Genomic DNA, 18,234 nt, shown 5'->3' with positions numbered 1-18,234 from the left:
ATAGTTAGTCACTTTGGCAAATTGTGATTCAAGGAGGGCTAGTTCAAGTATACAGCTTAATTAAGGACTAGTAATTAATTCTGAAAATAGGGAACTTTGTGTGTGTAGGTCACTGCTGGAAAGGCTAGCTGAGACCTTGTAGGCACCTTCTGCATAGCAAAGGAAACATTTAACAAAGCACAGGGAAAGCCCACAGATTGCAATTAAATTGTACATCCAAGGAGGGGCTCATGTCCAAAACATACTAGAAACTCAAATAACTGAATAGAAAACAACCCTGGCGTCTGGAGAGACTGGTTAGCCGGAGCCAGTGCTTGCTTCTCCTGTAAAGGACCTGAGTTCAGTTCCCAGTGCCCACTTCAAGGAGCTCACAACTGCCTGTAACTCCAGCTCCTGGGGGACCCGCACCTCTGCCTTCCTCTGGCCCCTGTACTCATGTATGCACACATGCATGCACACATGGAAACACCACCCCCCACCTTTTATAAAGATCTTAAAGAAAGCAACCATATTTAAAACTGGGCGAACATCTTGAATAGCCGTTTCTTAAGAGTGTCTACAGGCTGCGGGGAGTGTGACCCTCCAGGTTACCCTTCTCCAGAGGAGGACTCTACAGCAATGCCCATATGGGCAGTATTAATTGGACTTAGTGGGCTAAAATTAAAAGAAAGGAAGGAAGGAAGAAAGAAAGGAAGAGCATAGTGTTGAGAGGTAGACATGTTGCAGGTGGTCTGGGAGGAGTGAAGGGGTGAAGTGGGGGTTGTAGATATGCTCAAAATATATTGTACTCATCTATGGATTTCTAAAAGGAAAAATACTCAAAAGGGACACATAGAAGATCGGACACATCTCATAGAGAAAAATGAGAATGTGAAATATTATAAATGTTAATTAGCATGAAACTTATTCTACAGTGCTCAAAATCATTTCTTTTTACCCCATAATGTAGATTATTATTTGTCAATAAATAAGATTCTAAAGAAGAATTAATAAGTAAGGGTAACTTAAGATACCCGGCATCTATGGGCTTAGCTGTATTTTGTACAGTGTGTAAGCATGGGAAATTTATTACATGAGTTGGTAATACTTAGTGTAACTATGTGCATATTACTTTGTAAATTGGTGGTGGTTGTATTCTTCTCAAAGTTCTTGTAGGTCTTCTCCTAAGAGATTAATATAGTTTGAAACCTTTGTCTGCCTGTATCAGAAAAAAAAATTCCTGGTTGTCACGTGAGAGAAATGCCATCATTAGCTACTTGATTTGTTGTGGCATTCAGTCTCCATAGCTTGTGATCTGAAGATGTTTCACAGATAAGGCTCCAGATCTCATGAGTGTTGATCATCTGAAGTGTGCTCCTCTGACTCAGAGGGACCACATTCTCTTACATAAAGACAGACCGTCCCTCCAGAAAAGCCCTGCCACACTCAAAGCTTCCACAACCCTGGAAAAAACAGAACTTTGGTTGTAGGTTGACTGAAGGGAATCAACTCTGTGTGTAGCATCTATAAAGAACGTTGGGATCTCAGATGTGAGAAAATGGAATAATGAAGGAATATGGCCTAAAATAGTGGAAAGGCAGGGTATGAAAATCCGGGTTTCAGATTATAAAATAAGAGCTTATTACAGAGTTTGTTGGGCTACATGGCTGGCTGACACAAATGTCGGGTAGGAAGGCTCAGGAAAGTCACTCTAGGTGGGCTCTGCATACTGTGCTCTCCTTTGACCTTTGACCTCAGAGAGACATGTCGCTAAATCTCTGTATTACAGCTCTCAGAGTACCACCAAATTTTAGCATTTAAAAAGGCTTTTAAGTTTAAGAAGATTCTCCAGTAATGAAAAGGTTGCCAGACATCTTTGCCTAGTGGTTCCGAGAGAGGGTGTGACATGTATGTGTACACCTTGACCGCAGAAGCTGCAGTTTGACACAGGGAAGCACTATTTGGAACCAAATGAACATGTAGGAGTTGTGAGTGCCATCCTGTGTATGGCGTCGCCTTGGGCAGGGAAGAGGTAGGAATAATCAGTGTGATAATTTGCATTTGCAGCCAGACAGTGGTGGCACACGCCTTTAATCCCAGTACAGGAGGCAAAGGCAGGCGGATCTCTGTGAGTTTGAGGCCGGCCTGGTCTACAAGAGCCAGTTTCCAGGACAGGCTCCAAAGTTACAGAGAAACCCTGTCTCAAAAAACAAAAAAGAAAAAAGATTTGCATTTGCATATTTCCAGTGTTAGTGAATATGCAGATGACTGAATGGGTTGAGGATGTTCTTTGGCTAAAGAAACTAAATAGAAAACAACTTTTCAGAATCTGTAGAAGGAGTGTCCTTTGGGACTTGTAACAAACAATTGCATTTTCTTTCTGGCCACACATTTCAGTCATAACTATTCTCAAACATTTCAGTACATATATAATGTATAGCTTCAGCTTATATAATATTAGTGTTTTTAATAACAGATTTGTAGGTATAAATGTAATTGTGTTGCTTGTATATAATTTGGAACTACAGGAGAACAGAAAAACATCCCAACAACTTCAGTATCTCAAACATCTCCCATATGTAACTAAGCATTTCTTCACTTGCATTGTCTACAGTAGAGTGCAACGTTTGGGCCAAATCCACTTACCACATCTTTCTCTGTGATCCTTGATCTTTGTCCTCATTGGAATTTTAGTGCTATGATGAGTCACCATGACAGTGGCAATTCTTATGAAGGAAAACGTTTAATTGGGGCTGGCTTCCAATTTCAGAGGTTTAGTCCGTCATCATCATGGTGGGAAGCACAGCAGCATGCAGGCAGACAGTGCTGAAGAGGCAACTGAAAGTTCTACATCTGGATTAGCAGACAGCAGGAAGAGCAAGTGAGCCACTGGGCCTGGTTTGAACTTCTGAAACCTCAGAGGCCACCCATTGTGACACACTTCCTCCAACAAGGCTACACCTACTTCAACAAGGCCACACCTACTTCAACAAGGCCACACCTACTTCAACAAGGCCACACCTACTCCAACAGTCATACCTCCTAATAGTGCCATTCCCTATGAGCCTATTGGGGCATTTTCATTCAATCTTACACACAATTCATCACAATCTTAGAATGGTTCTAATATTTTAAACTGTAGGAAAAAGCCAAAGGGATATTTCATGAATTATAAAAGTGATTGAAATTTAGATTTCATTGTCCATAAACAAAATTTTATTGGGATATAATTTATTTACATATTTTCTATGACTGGTTTTTGAATAAAACAACACATTTTAGGTATAGTAGAAAATGGATAGCCTACAAATATTACCTGTCAAATATTATCTGATCCATTGTAGTAAATGTTTGCTGACCCTTGTTTAGGCCTAAGCATTTGCCCATGCAACCCAAAGGTGAAAAGCTACAGGTCTGTAGCCGCACTGTGCCCTCGCAGGTGAGTGCAGTGCACCAGCCTGTGCCTCTGGGGTTTAATACTGGATCGCTTCTGGATTTTGTCTTCCATTACTAGAAGGAACCTAATCATCACGGAGCTGTTGAGTCCCATGTTCAGGACAGTTGCCCAGTCATAGTCACTGTAGTCCATCACTGTGCGCAATAACTGGCAGTCTGTGACCTCCTCCTCACCATGCTTTCTCCAGCACTTAGTACCATCGTTTTTAAAGTTCGCTTTTCATTATCATGAAGTATCTCATGTATTTCTCATTCTTAACTGCTGGTAGGGATGTATTATTTCCTCCAATTTATTTGTTAGTCACCTGTGTTTCCAATTTTGCGAACTCAGTTTACAACCTTGGATAATGAGTCAAATAATTTTAAACATAAGAAATCATGGGGAAATATAAAAATTTAGTGCTTTTTTATGACCCACATTCCAAAGTTAATTTTTAATGTTTTGTTTCTAGAAAAAAATCTGTTCATGCATGAATGTATTTTTATGTTTGTTTTTAAATAAAAACACACATATGCATATTACTGTATACCATATATGTACACACATACACACACATATATATATATATATACATGTGTGTGTGTGTGTGTGTGTGTGTGTGTGTGTGCACAGACATACATGTAATGCACCCAGACCTGAGTTACCATAGATGTACTTAGGATTTTTCTTTCATCATCTTTCCTCGCCAGCATTCATCAGTAGAAATTGTACGTCTATTTGGATTTTGATCTCCTGGGATAGCCACATGCCCTAGGATGTCTTCCTGTGATGTCGAGTGGCAGCACTGAGCTGTATTTCCCATCAGCCACATAGGCACAGGAGTAAACAGCTGCACTGGTGTGCCTTGTTGTCAACTGTGCTTGGGAGATGTGTTAAAATGCATGGTCACCGTATGATGCGCCACTATAAGTCTAGGAGTTTCTGTGCCTGTGTATGTATGCGGATTTACATATAAAATCTCATTTGAACTTTTTTCGCATGAAGATATTCCTATATAAGCATTTAAATATTTGCCTCAGATTTTAAACATATTATATTATTTGAGTATGTCATATATCAATTAAGTGGATATCTACTGATAGAGATTTTAGTTTTCTTTTTGGAGGTTTTACCTGAATTGATTAATGATTAATTCCTTTTGAGACCCCATCTTTCTATGTAGCTCAGCCTGATCTCAAGTTTGCAAGTCTCCTGTCTCAGCCTACAAAGTACTGGGATTAGAGGCCATGGTGCTGACTTATTTCTCTTGGTGATTTGTATGAGGTACTCATAAAAGAAATGCCTTTTGGCAGAAATGGTGAGTATCCAGGGTGATCATCTAAGTGGTCTCCATCTGATGGGTGGAAAGCCGCTTCTCCTCGGTGTATTTGTGTTGCGTTTGTTTGATCATAGTGAAACTTTTCCTTATCACATATTCACTGGGTATTGTGTTCCTCCTACCCCAACCAAACAGGCTGTTCGTGCCTGGGGCAGAGCCTACCGGGCCTTCCTCCTCTGTGCTTTTCTTTCTTAGTAATAGAGTTTCTGAATATTATCTGTGAAGTTCAAGGGGGAAAATAAGCTACATTACCTAGACACCACCCACCCCAAATAAATTAAATTAGCCATATGACCTGAACTCCTGCCAATGAGATGTAACTAAAAGTGCTAGTTTTAAGGGGTTGGGGACATATACAAGTTGGTAAAGTGCTTGCCTTTAAGACATGAGAACTTGAGTTGATCCTTAAATCCATGTAAAAATAAGCATGGTATTGTGTATGTCTTATCCCAGCTCAGGGAAGGCAGATACAAGTAGATCCCGGCCAGCTAGTCTAGTCTGCTTGGTGAGCTCCATGCCACTAAGAGACCCTGTCTCAAACAAGATGCAGATGGCATTCTAGGAGTGGCACCTGAGGTTGACCTCTGGCCTTCATGTGCACATGTACACACACACGCGCGCACACACACACACACACACACACATGCATACTGCATTCAGTTTTAAGAGCTATCCTCAGAGGGAGACAGCTCCTCTCTCTTTGCTTCTTCCCTTTCTTCTTCCAAAAATGCAGATACAGATGCAGTTCTTTAGCAGTTTTTGCAACGAGCACACAGTGTACTGGTGAGCAGGGCTTCTTAAACTTTTCCCAACCATGACCACTTTTCCCCCAGGCAGCTCTTTCGCAACCCTGGATAAATAGGTGTATAAACTAATATTCAAAGCAAACATTTGCTGCTATAAATCAAAGAAATTTCTTCTAAAATGATTCTTTGGAATACATACCATTTTAATATCCATTGAAATAAATTTTCATTCTAATAGAATGGATGCTTGTTTATTTTTACATAAATAATTAAACAATGGCTAAATATTTCATGTTTCAGGACATAGAGCATCTGTAACATTTTTCAGAGTTGGCTGCTATTTTGGTTTTATAATGGTCAGTACTGAGAATGCCATTCTGTATGAGTGCATACATGACAGAAGTAAGTTTAGGCCATTTCAGAAACTTATGGAAATTCCCTTCTAATCCAAAGTTAATATTAATGATTTTTTAAAAAAGAAATTCAAGTCAGCAACTTCCTTTTAAAAATATTTTTATTTGTGTGGGTGTTTTACCTGACTGTATGTCTGTACCACACGCAAGCAGTACCAGCAGGGGCCAAAAGAGGGCATTAGAGTCTCTGGGACTAGTGCTGCAGACAGTTGCTAGTTACCGTCTGGGTGCTGGGACTGGAACCCAGATCCTCTGGAAGAAGAGCCATCTCTCCAGTATCTCAAATCAACAAAACGCTGCGGAATAATCCTGAATATGCTTTACTCTCATTGGTTAATAAAAAAGCTGATTGGCCTATAGCAAAGCAAGATTAAGTTAGGCAGAACAATCAAACAGGATACTGGGATGAAGAGGAGTCGAGTTGGAGAGTTGCCAGCAGATGCAGAGAGAGCAAGATGAGTACTGAGAAAAGGTACCAAGCCACGTGGCAAAGCGTAGATAAGAAATATGGGTTAATTGACGTGCAAGAGTTAGCTAGTAACAAGCCTGAGCTGTTGGCTGAGCATTTACAATTTATATTGAGTCTCTGAGTCAGTTATTTGGGAAGTGGCCACAGTACAGGAAAACTCTCCCTATACAAACTTTATCATCAAATATTGTAACAAAATATAATTTGAAGGTGCACTAATACACGTTTGATTTTGGAATAAGTTTTGGTGATTTTGTGTTAAGAGATTTCTTATTGTTGACAACTTTTTATATAGCTTCCGCATTCAGTTATAGGGTTGCAACCCACAGTTTAAGAAGTGAGCTGTAAACCACCAAGAAAGAAATGGCCTGGATTCTACTTCATGTAGACTTTCTGTTATAGCTGAATGCTGTTATAGTAAAATACTTCTTTGGTTTATCTTCCAATTAGATTTTTCTTTTAACTGCATAAGTTTTGTCAATTAGGACAGTCGCGCCTGTGATTAGCATGTGTATTACACATATCTAAAACCAGTTCACCCAAGGGTTTCCTACATTGTATTCTTGCGTTTGTTCAGTTCTTGTTCTTTTTGTGTATTTGATCATATGAATAGATTTACGTTTTGAATTCTCTCTGAGTTGTTTGGAAATACAGGTTTCTAAGACAGGGAAAAGGCTCTGAGTGGAGAGCTCTCCACTCAGGTATGCAGGAAATGAGAAGTCAGGAACAGACAGAGTGGGATGAGGAGGGGAGTGGGAGAAGAAAAAACAAAAGCTGTCCAGGAAAGTTCTTCCCTTTCTCTTCCAGCTCTTACCACATCAGGAAATTTAAACACCCAAGAGCGGACAATGGAGCTGTTATCTTGTCAGGCACAAGGCACCTTTAAAATAATTTAAAATTAAGTTAAACGTTCTAGGGTAATTCACAGCTTCAGCTCCGAACTTCACACTGGGACCTACCAACAACCTGAAGTCTTGGTGAGAAGGCTAACTTAGCTCTATGTCAGTGCCGTCTAGCTTGTTTATCTCCTGTGCTGCAGTGGCCGCTCAGACCCTAGACTGTGCGACAACAGCGCTTCCCCAAATAGAGCATCCATGTCTGCCTCCAGCACAGGGAATGCATTTGTTGTCCAGTCAGCAAGACTGCTGAACCTTTACCTTAAAACGGCTGTGATGTGAAGTAACGGAGACGGTCTCTGCTTTGGGTGGTGTGAGAGGACAGTGGTTGATGTATGAGCAATTGAGCCAGATCAGGATTCACATCTCTCTGCTACAGCAAGCATGTGGCAGCATAATTCTAACCTTGAGCCCTAGTTTCTTCAACGTTAAGATACGGGGTCTCATGGAATTTTTCTCTCTGAGTTATGAGAATGTATGTAATGGCTGCCAAACCGAGCCTACCATGGTGCCCGATATACAAACTAATACATGTTAGCTATAAAAATAAACTTGGAGTCAGGTGGTGGTGTTGCACACGCCTTTAATCCTAGCACTAGGGAGGCAGAGGTCAGCCTGGTCTACAGAGTGAGTTCCAGGTCAGCCAGAACTATTTCACAGAGAAACTCTGTCAGGAAAAACCAACCAACCAACCAACCAACCAACCAAATAAATAAATAAATAAATAAATAAAATAAACTTGGTATTTACTATCACTAAGAGCAGAAAAGAGAAGTCAAACACAAATTATTGCATTTTTTGTGGATTTTATTTCATTGACTTTGTAGCAGTCCCAAGGATTCACAGATAAAGGCTCAAATAGGGTAAGTAATCTGTCAAAGGTCACATACTTACTAAATGACAGAATGAAATGGGAATCTGAGAAGGCTTAGCTTCAAAGCTCATTTCTTTCTGCTGTGTTGTGGAACTTCTATGTGAGATATACTCTGCTATGCATAAAATACAAATATCAACACGACACTCAAACTATAAAGTGATAATATTGGTGGTTTGTTCACTTAATCGTTCATCAATCAGGAGCCTTATTTAGTCTTAGCTAAGTGGCTATGCTAGAGATAAAAAGTCATGATTTATTTCATCATATGGTGTGGTCATGGTTCTATAGGAAAACCCAAAATATACAAATAAATATAAATACTTACAAGGAAATACGAATCCTGGTTGAATGTTTGTCATTACTGTAGTTGGGAAAAGGTGGGGAGAGGTTCTGGAAAGCCATTACCAGAGAAGGAAGCTCTGACCAGAGAGTTTGAAAGGTAGAGAACTCACCTGCAAGGACGACATGAATGGAGCAGGGCTGGGAGTGTTCTGTGGAGTCCATTCTGGCACAGCGCCAGGAGAGATGTCGATGAGGCTGGACGGGGAGCAGAAGCTCAGAAACTGCACAGCAAAGGTCCTGGTTGTGGGGAAGCACAGAGACACAGAGTCGTTAATTCATCAAATTCCCATGTCAGGAAAGCTGTTGCGGCTGAATTCAGACCAGTCACATAGACCTGGGAGCTGGGTTCTGCTGGAGAACAAAATTGTGTGACAAGTGTGTAGGTGTCTCTACCAGGTTTCCGATTTCCTCCTTATTTTTATGGTTGACCTTTCTAAATCTTTAGGTCTGTGGGGCCTTTCGGGTGTTTGCTGACCATAGAGAGTTCTTTCTAATGCCCCACTGCCTCCTCCCGCATTCCTTCATCAGTAAGCCCGCGTCAAGCTAGTCTGTGCTCAGGGCTAGGAACCTAGAGGGAGAAGGATGTATAAGACACTCGGCAAGGCTTGGAATCGCATGCTGGAAGTTAGACTTAGTAGCTACATGAAATAAGTATTTTAGTGTAATAAAAGATGTATGTGTGACTGCACGTATAAATGTGTGTGTTCTTGAAGGTGGATGTCTATGTACGTGTTTGTGTCTTAGGGTGGTGAATATTCCGTAGGAGAAACAATTTCCTGCCTTATTTCCAGTTCTGGTTGTGTGACTGTGGTGTTCTATGACTCTAGCTCGTGGAACTGGAAAGCAGGGAGGTGGAACATGATGCACAAATATTTCTGGGGGAAAGAAAATTTTGTTATGCTAAGTTTTGAGAGTCTAGCGCTAGGACACATTAGGAATTAGTGTGGAAATGGTGAGTCTCATTGTCATTCCCTCTGTGGGGGCTTTGGTTTCGTCATCAATATAAACACTGCTGTTGCACTCTATGTGAAAGCAGCCAGCAGCATGTGGGCTTGAAGTGCCAGCATGGAGATTACAATAACAAAACGTATACTACAGAATTTAGCTGAATGGAGTTTTGGTTTACACAAAACCTGCAGACGGTATGCATTCCTTCTGCCTCAGAATCAGTCACAAATGGGACACCTCCTTCCCATGACTCAGACGTGGGTGGAAAGATCGTAATAGTCAGAGGTCAGGGAGGAGAAAACCATGTCTTCTGGACATGACAAGACCATTGCCCTCAGGAACCCACAGAAGCACGCAAGATCAAGCCAGGCAGCGTGGAGTGGGGAAGGGGCTCAGAAGAGCTGGAGACACTGATGGCTTCCGTGGGAGGGAAAGTCAGGTTTTTTTCCCTTTTTATTTCGTTCCTTTTTTTTTTTTTTTCAAGACAGGGTTTTTCTGTGTAGCCCTGGCTGTCCTAAACTCACTCTGCAGACTAGGCTGGCCTTGAGAACCGCCTGCCTCTGCCTCTAAGAGATGGGATTAAAGGAGTGCACTGCCACCGCCTGGCTAGAGTCGCTTATCTTTAAGGTTGACCACGCTTTAGTGAATGGGTATGCTCCGTGCCCAGAAATACAAGCCTATGGGTATTAAATTTAAAGAAAAAGAGTAGACAGAAAGTTAGGGGTGGGTAGGCAGACCTGGTTGGAGTTAAGGGGGAGCAGGAGTGAAGATGAGCAAAATACTTTGTATGAAATTCTCAAAGAATCAAAAAATTTTTTTTTTTAAGAAAGAATATATATCTAATCCAAGAGGAGTTCCAGTGAGGGCCCAGTATCCATAGTGTAGCAGAAGTCAGTGGTCTCGAACCAATGGCTCATGGCAACGAACACTTACAAGTAAAGATGCACAGACTGAAGGGTCTACTGTATGACTCACTGGGCCACACCACAGCTTCCATGCTGAGATTCTTTTTAAATGTGTTTTTGTTGTTGTTTGGTTTGGTTTTTGCTTTTGCTTTTAAATTTTGTTTTGTGGGGGCAGATCACAAGGGCAGAGAGCAGAAGCGAAAAGATGGGGAGGGGAATGGAATCAGGATGCATGATGTGACATCCACAAAGAATCAATAAAAAGTTAATAAGAATGTACATCTAAAGAAGAATGATCTATCATGGTCTATCTTACCTCTCAAAAATCTTAGTATTAAAACCGTAAGTATTATATCTAGAAATCCCGAGTTTTAAAGTTAGCGTCACACAGAAGTTAGATGCCAGTATGTTATCAGACACCAGCACACATGGGGCTGTAGCAGACGCGCAGTATTTCAGGGTTGAGGAGTCCAGCCTTTATTTTATAGACAAAGAATTCAAGACTTTGGAAGGCTAACTTATCTGCCTCAAATGGCCGACTTCAGTTACAGCAGAACTGGGCAGCATGCTGCAGTCTGCTAACCTCCACCGTACTGGGTGCTTAGCATGAGCTGCATGTGAGTAAATCGTGCTTTGCCTCGTCTCCTTAACCATAAGTCCTAGGAAACACAACTGGATCATGGTGCTGCACTGGAGACAGGCGGCCTGCTAGCTGTTTAGAAGCCTCCGCTCATACTCGGCTTTGATTTATAGACAACTTTGTTGTGTGATTATTTTATTATTAGATGAATGCTTTATTTCTTGTTTGGAAACATTCTTAGAAAATCATAATTTTAAAAAATGGCTACTGGGTGTATTCAATTACTGCATTTCACAGATTTTTTTTAAATGGAGAGATTTAGTTGATGCATTCTGTATTGTGAGTGTGTATTTACCTGATCAGTTGAAACAACTCTAATAGAATCATTTACAGCTCATTGAGGAAATAAAAGTGCTTCCATGATTCACATGACACCTAGATCTTATTTCAGGGAACCAATTTCTTCTTTAAAAAATTGCCCAAATTTAGAGTTATATGAAACGACCAGAACATCTAAACAGTTTATGAAGAAGTCTAAACTGCCACAGGCCTCTCAGACTTAGGGTGTAAGATCAGATAATGATATTAACTCTTATTGATCTCTGCTACAAAGTTATTTTACTATCCTTACCTCTTTGTTACATTAAAAAAGCATTTCCATAGGTCTTTTGATATTATTTGCAACAAGAAAAATACTTAATATTTAATTGTTATTTAAACATCAAATTTTCAGATCAAACTTTCACTAGATATTGTGCTGGCTCTTTTGAAGCTAAGTACTTAAAATCAAATTTTATCTCATTTCATGAGAAAAACATTTTTTTTAACAGTATAGCAAGTGATTCTAGTAGCAGAAGCAGCCATTTGTTTTTATTTACACAAATATAAGCCTGGCTGCTGGCGAAAGACCGTTGAGGAATAAAATCTTTAAGGAAATTTCTATTCTCTCTTTTTTCTCACCGCTGTCTTCTCTCTCTCTTTCCTCCCTTCTTCCCTCTCTCTTTCCTCCCTTCCACTTTTCCTCTTTTCTTCCTCCCATCCCTCCCCTTTTCTCCAAGGCATATTCAATATTTTCTGTGTTAAGAACATAAAGTCTGGAGAAATGTACAAAACTTGAGACTGATTTAAAATAGTACAGAAATACTAGACAGTGCTTTTCAGGGTCATTTAGTTAAAAACACTCTATTAGATGAGAGGGTGTTTTTACACACGCACAAAATTAGACACATAAAGAGAGAGGCAAGAGCAGGCAGACCCTAGGCTTGTGTAGATGCCAAGACCTGCACAATCTTCAGGCTGCTGCATTTGGTGGAGCTCTTTCCCAAAGGGCGGCCTTCTACTTCCTCAGGTACTGGACTGGAGGACTCACAGGAAATAAAAGGGAGGCTTCAAGTGCAACGTATTTTAGGAAGCTGTGTGCATCTCTGCTACTGCAAAACAGTAGAACATGAAGGAGCCCCAGGAGGGGACCGGATCCCTTGATCTCATTCTGTTTGTCCTCCTTTCACACATCGATGTCTTAGACCAGAACTTGAAGCATAAAGATGTAAACTCATTCTAAAATGAAAAGAAAAGTAACAACAAGAACAAAAAGCCCACCTAAAATAGTATTATCATATGACCCCCACCCCGGGCTGTACCACTTCTGTATGTTTACCCAGCCTGCTTCAAGTCAATGTTGCGGGGATGTCTGCATGCCAGGTTATTGCAGCAGCTTTTTACACGTCAGGCTATGGAGTCACCCCGTGTCCTCCAGTCAGTGAGTAGACAAATCCGAAGTATCTGCACAATGGAATACCACCTAGACTTAGTAAAGAAATCCTGTCATGTGTGACAGCACTGATAGGCGTGAAAGACGCCTAGCCTGGGACAGATGCCCGATTTCTGTGTTACATGTCAGAGGACACCATTGAGAATCTGCTGAATTCACAGGGCAGAGAGTAGAATGGGGATTGCCGTGGAGGGAGGTGGACTGGAGAGAATAGCACAAAGGTTCCGAGTCTTAGAACAGGCAGCAGAAGTGTGATGAGTTTGTACCTTGGTGACTGGAGCTCCACAGTTCGGGTAACAATAAAAGGGAAATGTTCTCAAAACAGAGCACTCAGTACCTGATATAATCACTCTGCATTACTTTCAAATTACAGTTTCACTGTGTGAGTCGCAGCAATACACATTACTGTAACTTACCAACATTGTAAAATGCTAAAAGACTTAAAAACAAAACTTGAAGCTTTGCCCAATCACATTGAAAACCATTGTCATAAGGAAGCTAAGGAAAACGAGGAAGAGAGTCAATTCCCACTGTCCTCTGCTCCTTCAGCATTCTGCCAACGCCTAGGTCTGCAGAGGAAAACTTAGGAGGTGGCATATAGCACTTACAGCTGCAAGCCCAGTTGGGTAGTGAGGCCACCACCTTACACAGCCAGCTGAAGTTCTGGTGTGGCTCTGTAACAGAAAACCTGGGAGGACGAGGCTGACCCTGCCCGCGGTGCACCCTCTGTCCGCGGTACCCGCTCTGCCTGCGGTGCCCTCTCTGCCTCTGCTCAGCTTTTAGCCTGAGGTACCCAGACCCAGAATGACAGCTCTGAGTGAGCCCTTAGTCCTGCTGTCCAGGACTGCTGCATACTTTTGGGAGTCCCTTTCCTTCCATGGGACCCACTAAACCCCGTGCTTCATGGAGATAGCTGTGTAGCCACTGTGGGCACTGTTTTTTTTTTTTTTTAAACTTCCAGCATAAAAAGAGATGATTTCCATCAGCTATCTGCTTGCAGTGGAGTATCAAGAAATCAAAAGAACAGAGATCAAAGAAAATTGCTGAACTAGGTGTTAGATGCAGACATCGATTTTCTCCAGTTGTACTTTAAAAAAAATCTACAAAAATGGTAACACATACAACAGTAGAATTTCTAATGTGTTCCTAACTCCAGCAGTGGCTTCTTCCTTGTCTCCACATGCAGAAATAGATTTGTATAACATGACATAGTGAATCAGACTCTTATACCTTACGTTATTTTATTATCAAAACTTAATCCAAGAAAAGAGTGTTTTGAAAACTCTGTAAACTGGAATGTTTTAGTGGCACTCATAACTGACCCTATTACCTCACCAACATTCATTTGCTGAGAATCTGGAAAATTCTGATTAAAAATTGATCATTATTTTCTTATATGTGTAGATGTTTTAAAATAGCACCTGCTTCATGTTTAAGGCTTCAGTCACATTAATATTAACTCCTATTTACTGGTATTTTGTTTCTTAAGCCTTAAATTGTAGCTTTATCAAATGTTAATTTTGTTTTCAAATATTTTATGGGTATATAGCAGTTTTAAAGTTTGATTTTAAAGTTTGATACCCATGTTTTATATGTTTATATATCAGAAATTGATTTCACAGTATGATCTCTATGTTATAAATGATTCCCAGATGGTTAAAACAGTCTTCATCAAAACAGGTTGTATTGTTATACTGTTAATGAAGGTATAACATAAGTCCTCACTAGACTCTATTCATAGTGCATTATTTTCTAGAAATCACTGGGATTCAGTTATTTTTCTTTGTGTTAAACCTGTGAATTAAATCATTAAAGGTAATTTAGAAATGAACACCATGGATCATCTCCTAAGCAGTCCATATAGCACATTATAAACAAACTGTACTAGGGTTTGGTTCTGTGTATGACCAAAGAATTGAAGCTGAACTGGAAAGTGCCTGGTTGCATTGACTTCTTGCTATAAAACTTATACAAAGTTCTGCTATTCCTCCATTTCCTGAAACACCTGTGACATAGGATGTTGTGTGATATTTGTACACTGGGTGAAGATATTTTGCTGTGATTGGTTTAATAAAGAGCAGAATGGCCAATAGCTAAGTAGAAAGAGGTTAGGTGGGACTTCCGGGAACAGAGAGGTCTTTGGGAAGGAGAGAGGTGGGAGATGCTGGTGAGACTCTGAAGAAGTCAGACATAAGATACAGAGCAGAAGTAATCAAGCCATGTGGCACAACATTTATTAATAGAAACAGATTAATTTCAGTCATAAGTGCTAGTTTGGGACAAACCTAAACTAAGGTCCAACTTTCATGATTAACAATAAGTCTCTGTGTTATTTGGGGGCTGGTGATCTAAAGATAGTCCAACAAGAAAGCTCGCTGCAATAGGATGAGTTGATTCAGTTACAGTTGGAAATTGCTTCCTTTATGTAGTTTCACGTAGATTACTTTGTGGCAAGCTCCATCTGTTTCACACCTGCTTCCTTGTTTGTCTTTGTAGATTCTCCTTAAGAGTTTAAAATTCATTGCGCTTCTTTCTTCCCACAGACAGGATCCCGAGACCATTCCAACCTCTCCATCCCTCCAAGAGCTGCCCTCCCTGGGGACACAGCTGGGGACTTTCTTCCACTGCAAGCAGAACTTGATACAACGTACACCTTTCTAAAGGAGACATTCATAAATACAGCACCCCAGTCTCTAACATCATCTCAGTCATCATCTGTGGTGATTCCTGCTAATGCCAAAAGACCATCTCAGATTGGATTATGACTTTGTGAAATAAAAACTGGAGGAAGAGTTAATGGTACAATTAAAATTGTTTTGAAGGGGGATTTTCTTTTCAGTTGAGTTTTGTTTAATACAAGCGAGGGTGGGCTTTAAAAAATTGTGTGGTGTCTTGATGTGCGCAGGGATCTCTGTCTCCTCAAATAATGAAATAACCCACTTTTCCTCTCTAAGTTTTATTTATTACCACAGTTGCTCATTTTTATGTAACATATTTTTAAATGTTAAAGAATGACACATTTTGGGTAATTTCCTTCGGACTTAAAAAAATCAATAAGCCATTTTAGTCTCTATCTATCAAAGTTGTTTCATACTTGTCTATTGTAAAGCAAGGCTGCAGTGCTTTAATAGGATTGAGAGAGCTATTTGAAATGTATGCCAATGATTCCTGTCATTTCATGGCAGCCCTGCCATGGTTCACTGAGCCCCTCTTCTCTCTTGTCAGCTCGGCTGAAGACAAGCATTTAGTTGCAAACTTTAAGCAGGTTGTGCAAAACAGAAATGATGTGAGCGCTTCTGCCCCCGCACACTAATGTCACTCCTGGTCAATGTGAGAAGGTCAGCTTGCTCCTTGTAAAGCTACATGATACCACTTGCCCATTTGAACAAGTTAAGTTAACTGCCGAATCTGGTCCCTGTAGGCATGAAAACCTTGTCCTTTTATCAAGTCTGTGTTTGAAAGGAAGGAAGAGCGGCTCTGCTGGGAAGGTTTCCGTGGTCTGCTTAGGCACTTTATAAGGACAGTTCCCACGCCAGTCTAGCAGGTGATATATTTAGTATAAGCTGAAAAACTTCAAGGTAACGGCCGTTTTGACCTTCAGAATAGACTCCTTTTTTTGTTTTTGTTGTTGGTAAGACCCAAGAGTGACGACCGTCTTTGATGCTGACAGAATTTAAAACAAGGCCATTGCCCTGCATTTTCTGCCTTGTAGCACACAAAAGTAAAATTGTATGTCAGGCCGAGATGTCGGGGAGCTGACAAGATGCCCCAGTGACATTTCAGCTAGAAAGAGCAAGTGTCTTGCAACCAAGTGGTCAAATATCAAATAATAGGTCAAGCAGGAAGGAGCTGAGTTCTAACCACAAAGAGGTTTCTGGTAACTTACTTGACAAGCTTTTGGGCGCTTTGTGGCTTGACAAAGTGATGTTCTGTTGGGTATCGCTAGACAGACTGTTCTTTATCGCCGTCAGAAGATCAGGCATTGACATTGATTAAACTCTTTAACCCTTAAAGGTTAACTCCTTGCAGTTTGCATCATGGTAAGCGAAGAACAAAAGAATACTTGTAATGCGCGTTTGTTTTTATATTCGCCATTTAACTCCCCAGTGACATTAACTTCTAATGTGACTGTAGTTTTTGACAAAGAATTTTAATATAAAATCTATATTTGATATTATCTTTCATTATAGAAATTTTTCATTATGGATACATTAAAAAATAGCAGTTTGTATTGTGAAACCCATATTGTGTTTTGTTACATTTGGCCTTGGAGATGAAACCTGTATACTGTTTATTGTGCCGTCCAGATGGCCCCAGTGATGTCTGCTCTCTGAGGTGACACAGCACCTGTGTCATACTGTGTCATGCTATCTCTTAAAATGCCGGGCCAAGATAATTAGCTTTGTATAACTCTCTAGAAAGCTTTTTATGAGGAGTAAAATTCTATTTTTAACCAAATTGCTCTTAATTCTTTTTATTTAATTTTTTTTTTTTTGGAGCTCTCCTTGTGCTCTGAATAAATTTATCTGGGTGAAATATACAGAAAAATGGTGTGCTGCTGTTTTCAGGAAGAGTGTAGACTAATTTCTCACATTTCAAGGTACTTCCTTCTGCCATTCGCGCAGCGATGAGGGTGTTCTGCACGGATGTTGACATACAGGCTTGCAGTTTACGTGTTATCACTGAACTTTCAGTCCTCTCGCGAGGAGGGCACTGCTACCCCATGTGACCACGTGCCTCTGTGTGTGTCGTCTACTTTCAGTTCCTCGCAGTTCGAGAGGAATGAGTTGCGTCTGTAATATACACCCTGCACAGACCTTACTCTGTCTACTTTAATTTCACAGTATTAATGGGAAAACTCAAAAAATAAAATCTTGTAGCTGTGTGTGCTCTTACAGACAGATTATGCACCGAGAATTCTGAGCTATCAACTTAAAAAAAATTATTAAATAAACTGAAGCATTCCACATTTATAAGCAAGTGGATGGTAACGGCCATAGGAGCCAAAGGATGGGCCTTCTGAGCGGTCATTAGTATTCATGGGCAAGTGCAGTAATATTTATACCATATGCTCTCCTCCCAGAAGTCAGACGCAGCAGGAGGAGGAGAGTTAATGACATGTCCTATGGAGATCTGAGGAACTCTAGACTGCTCTGAGCACCTCAGTGACCAATTGCTGCATATCTGAGATCCGTATCTCCGTGGCTAGGACAGTTGCTCTTCAACTTCTTCAGCTCTTTAAGCGTGATACTTGGACTTGGCGTTTCTCAGGAGAGTGACTTCAAATACTTTTGGAGGGAGGGGAATTTTGCTCTACGTTTCAGAAAGTGAATTTTCTGTCTGACTTTCTGTGATCTAGGAAAGTACCTGCATGGCTCCTCACTATCCAGGGGATGTTAAGAGCTGTTGTTCTGACACCCAAACCACATGTACTTAATGAGGGTTTGTTGGCAGGGTTTTTTTTTGGGGGGGGGGCTGATTTGGATTTTTGGTCTTTCAAGACAGGGTTTCTCTGTAGCTTTGGAGCCAGTCC

The 18,234-nt window shown here is 40.6% G+C and overlaps 1 protein-coding gene across 3 annotated transcripts in view; it reads left to right on the top strand.

The window, feature by feature from the left end:
• Positions 1-17,243, top strand: part of Ccdc171 (coiled-coil domain containing 171) — a 378,010-nt gene extending 360,767 nt beyond the window's left edge. For all 3 annotated transcript variants that reach the window (XM_087904896.1, XM_087904894.1, XM_087904895.1), the window contains one exon: positions 15,245-17,243. In XM_087904896.1, coding sequence (XP_087761022.1) covers positions 15,245-15,466 — 222 coding nt within the window. In that variant the 3' untranslated portion in view covers positions 15,467-17,243. The remainder of the gene's footprint in view (positions 1-15,244) is intronic.
• Positions 17,244-18,234: the final 991 nt, after the last annotated feature.

This window comes from Myodes glareolus, chromosome 3 (genome assembly GCF_982192425.1).
Source record: "Myodes glareolus chromosome 3, mMyoGla1.1, whole genome shotgun sequence".
Taxonomy (NCBI): domain Eukaryota; kingdom Metazoa; phylum Chordata; class Mammalia; order Rodentia; family Cricetidae; genus Myodes; species Myodes glareolus.
This window is presented reverse-complemented; position numbering and strand designations above follow the sequence as displayed.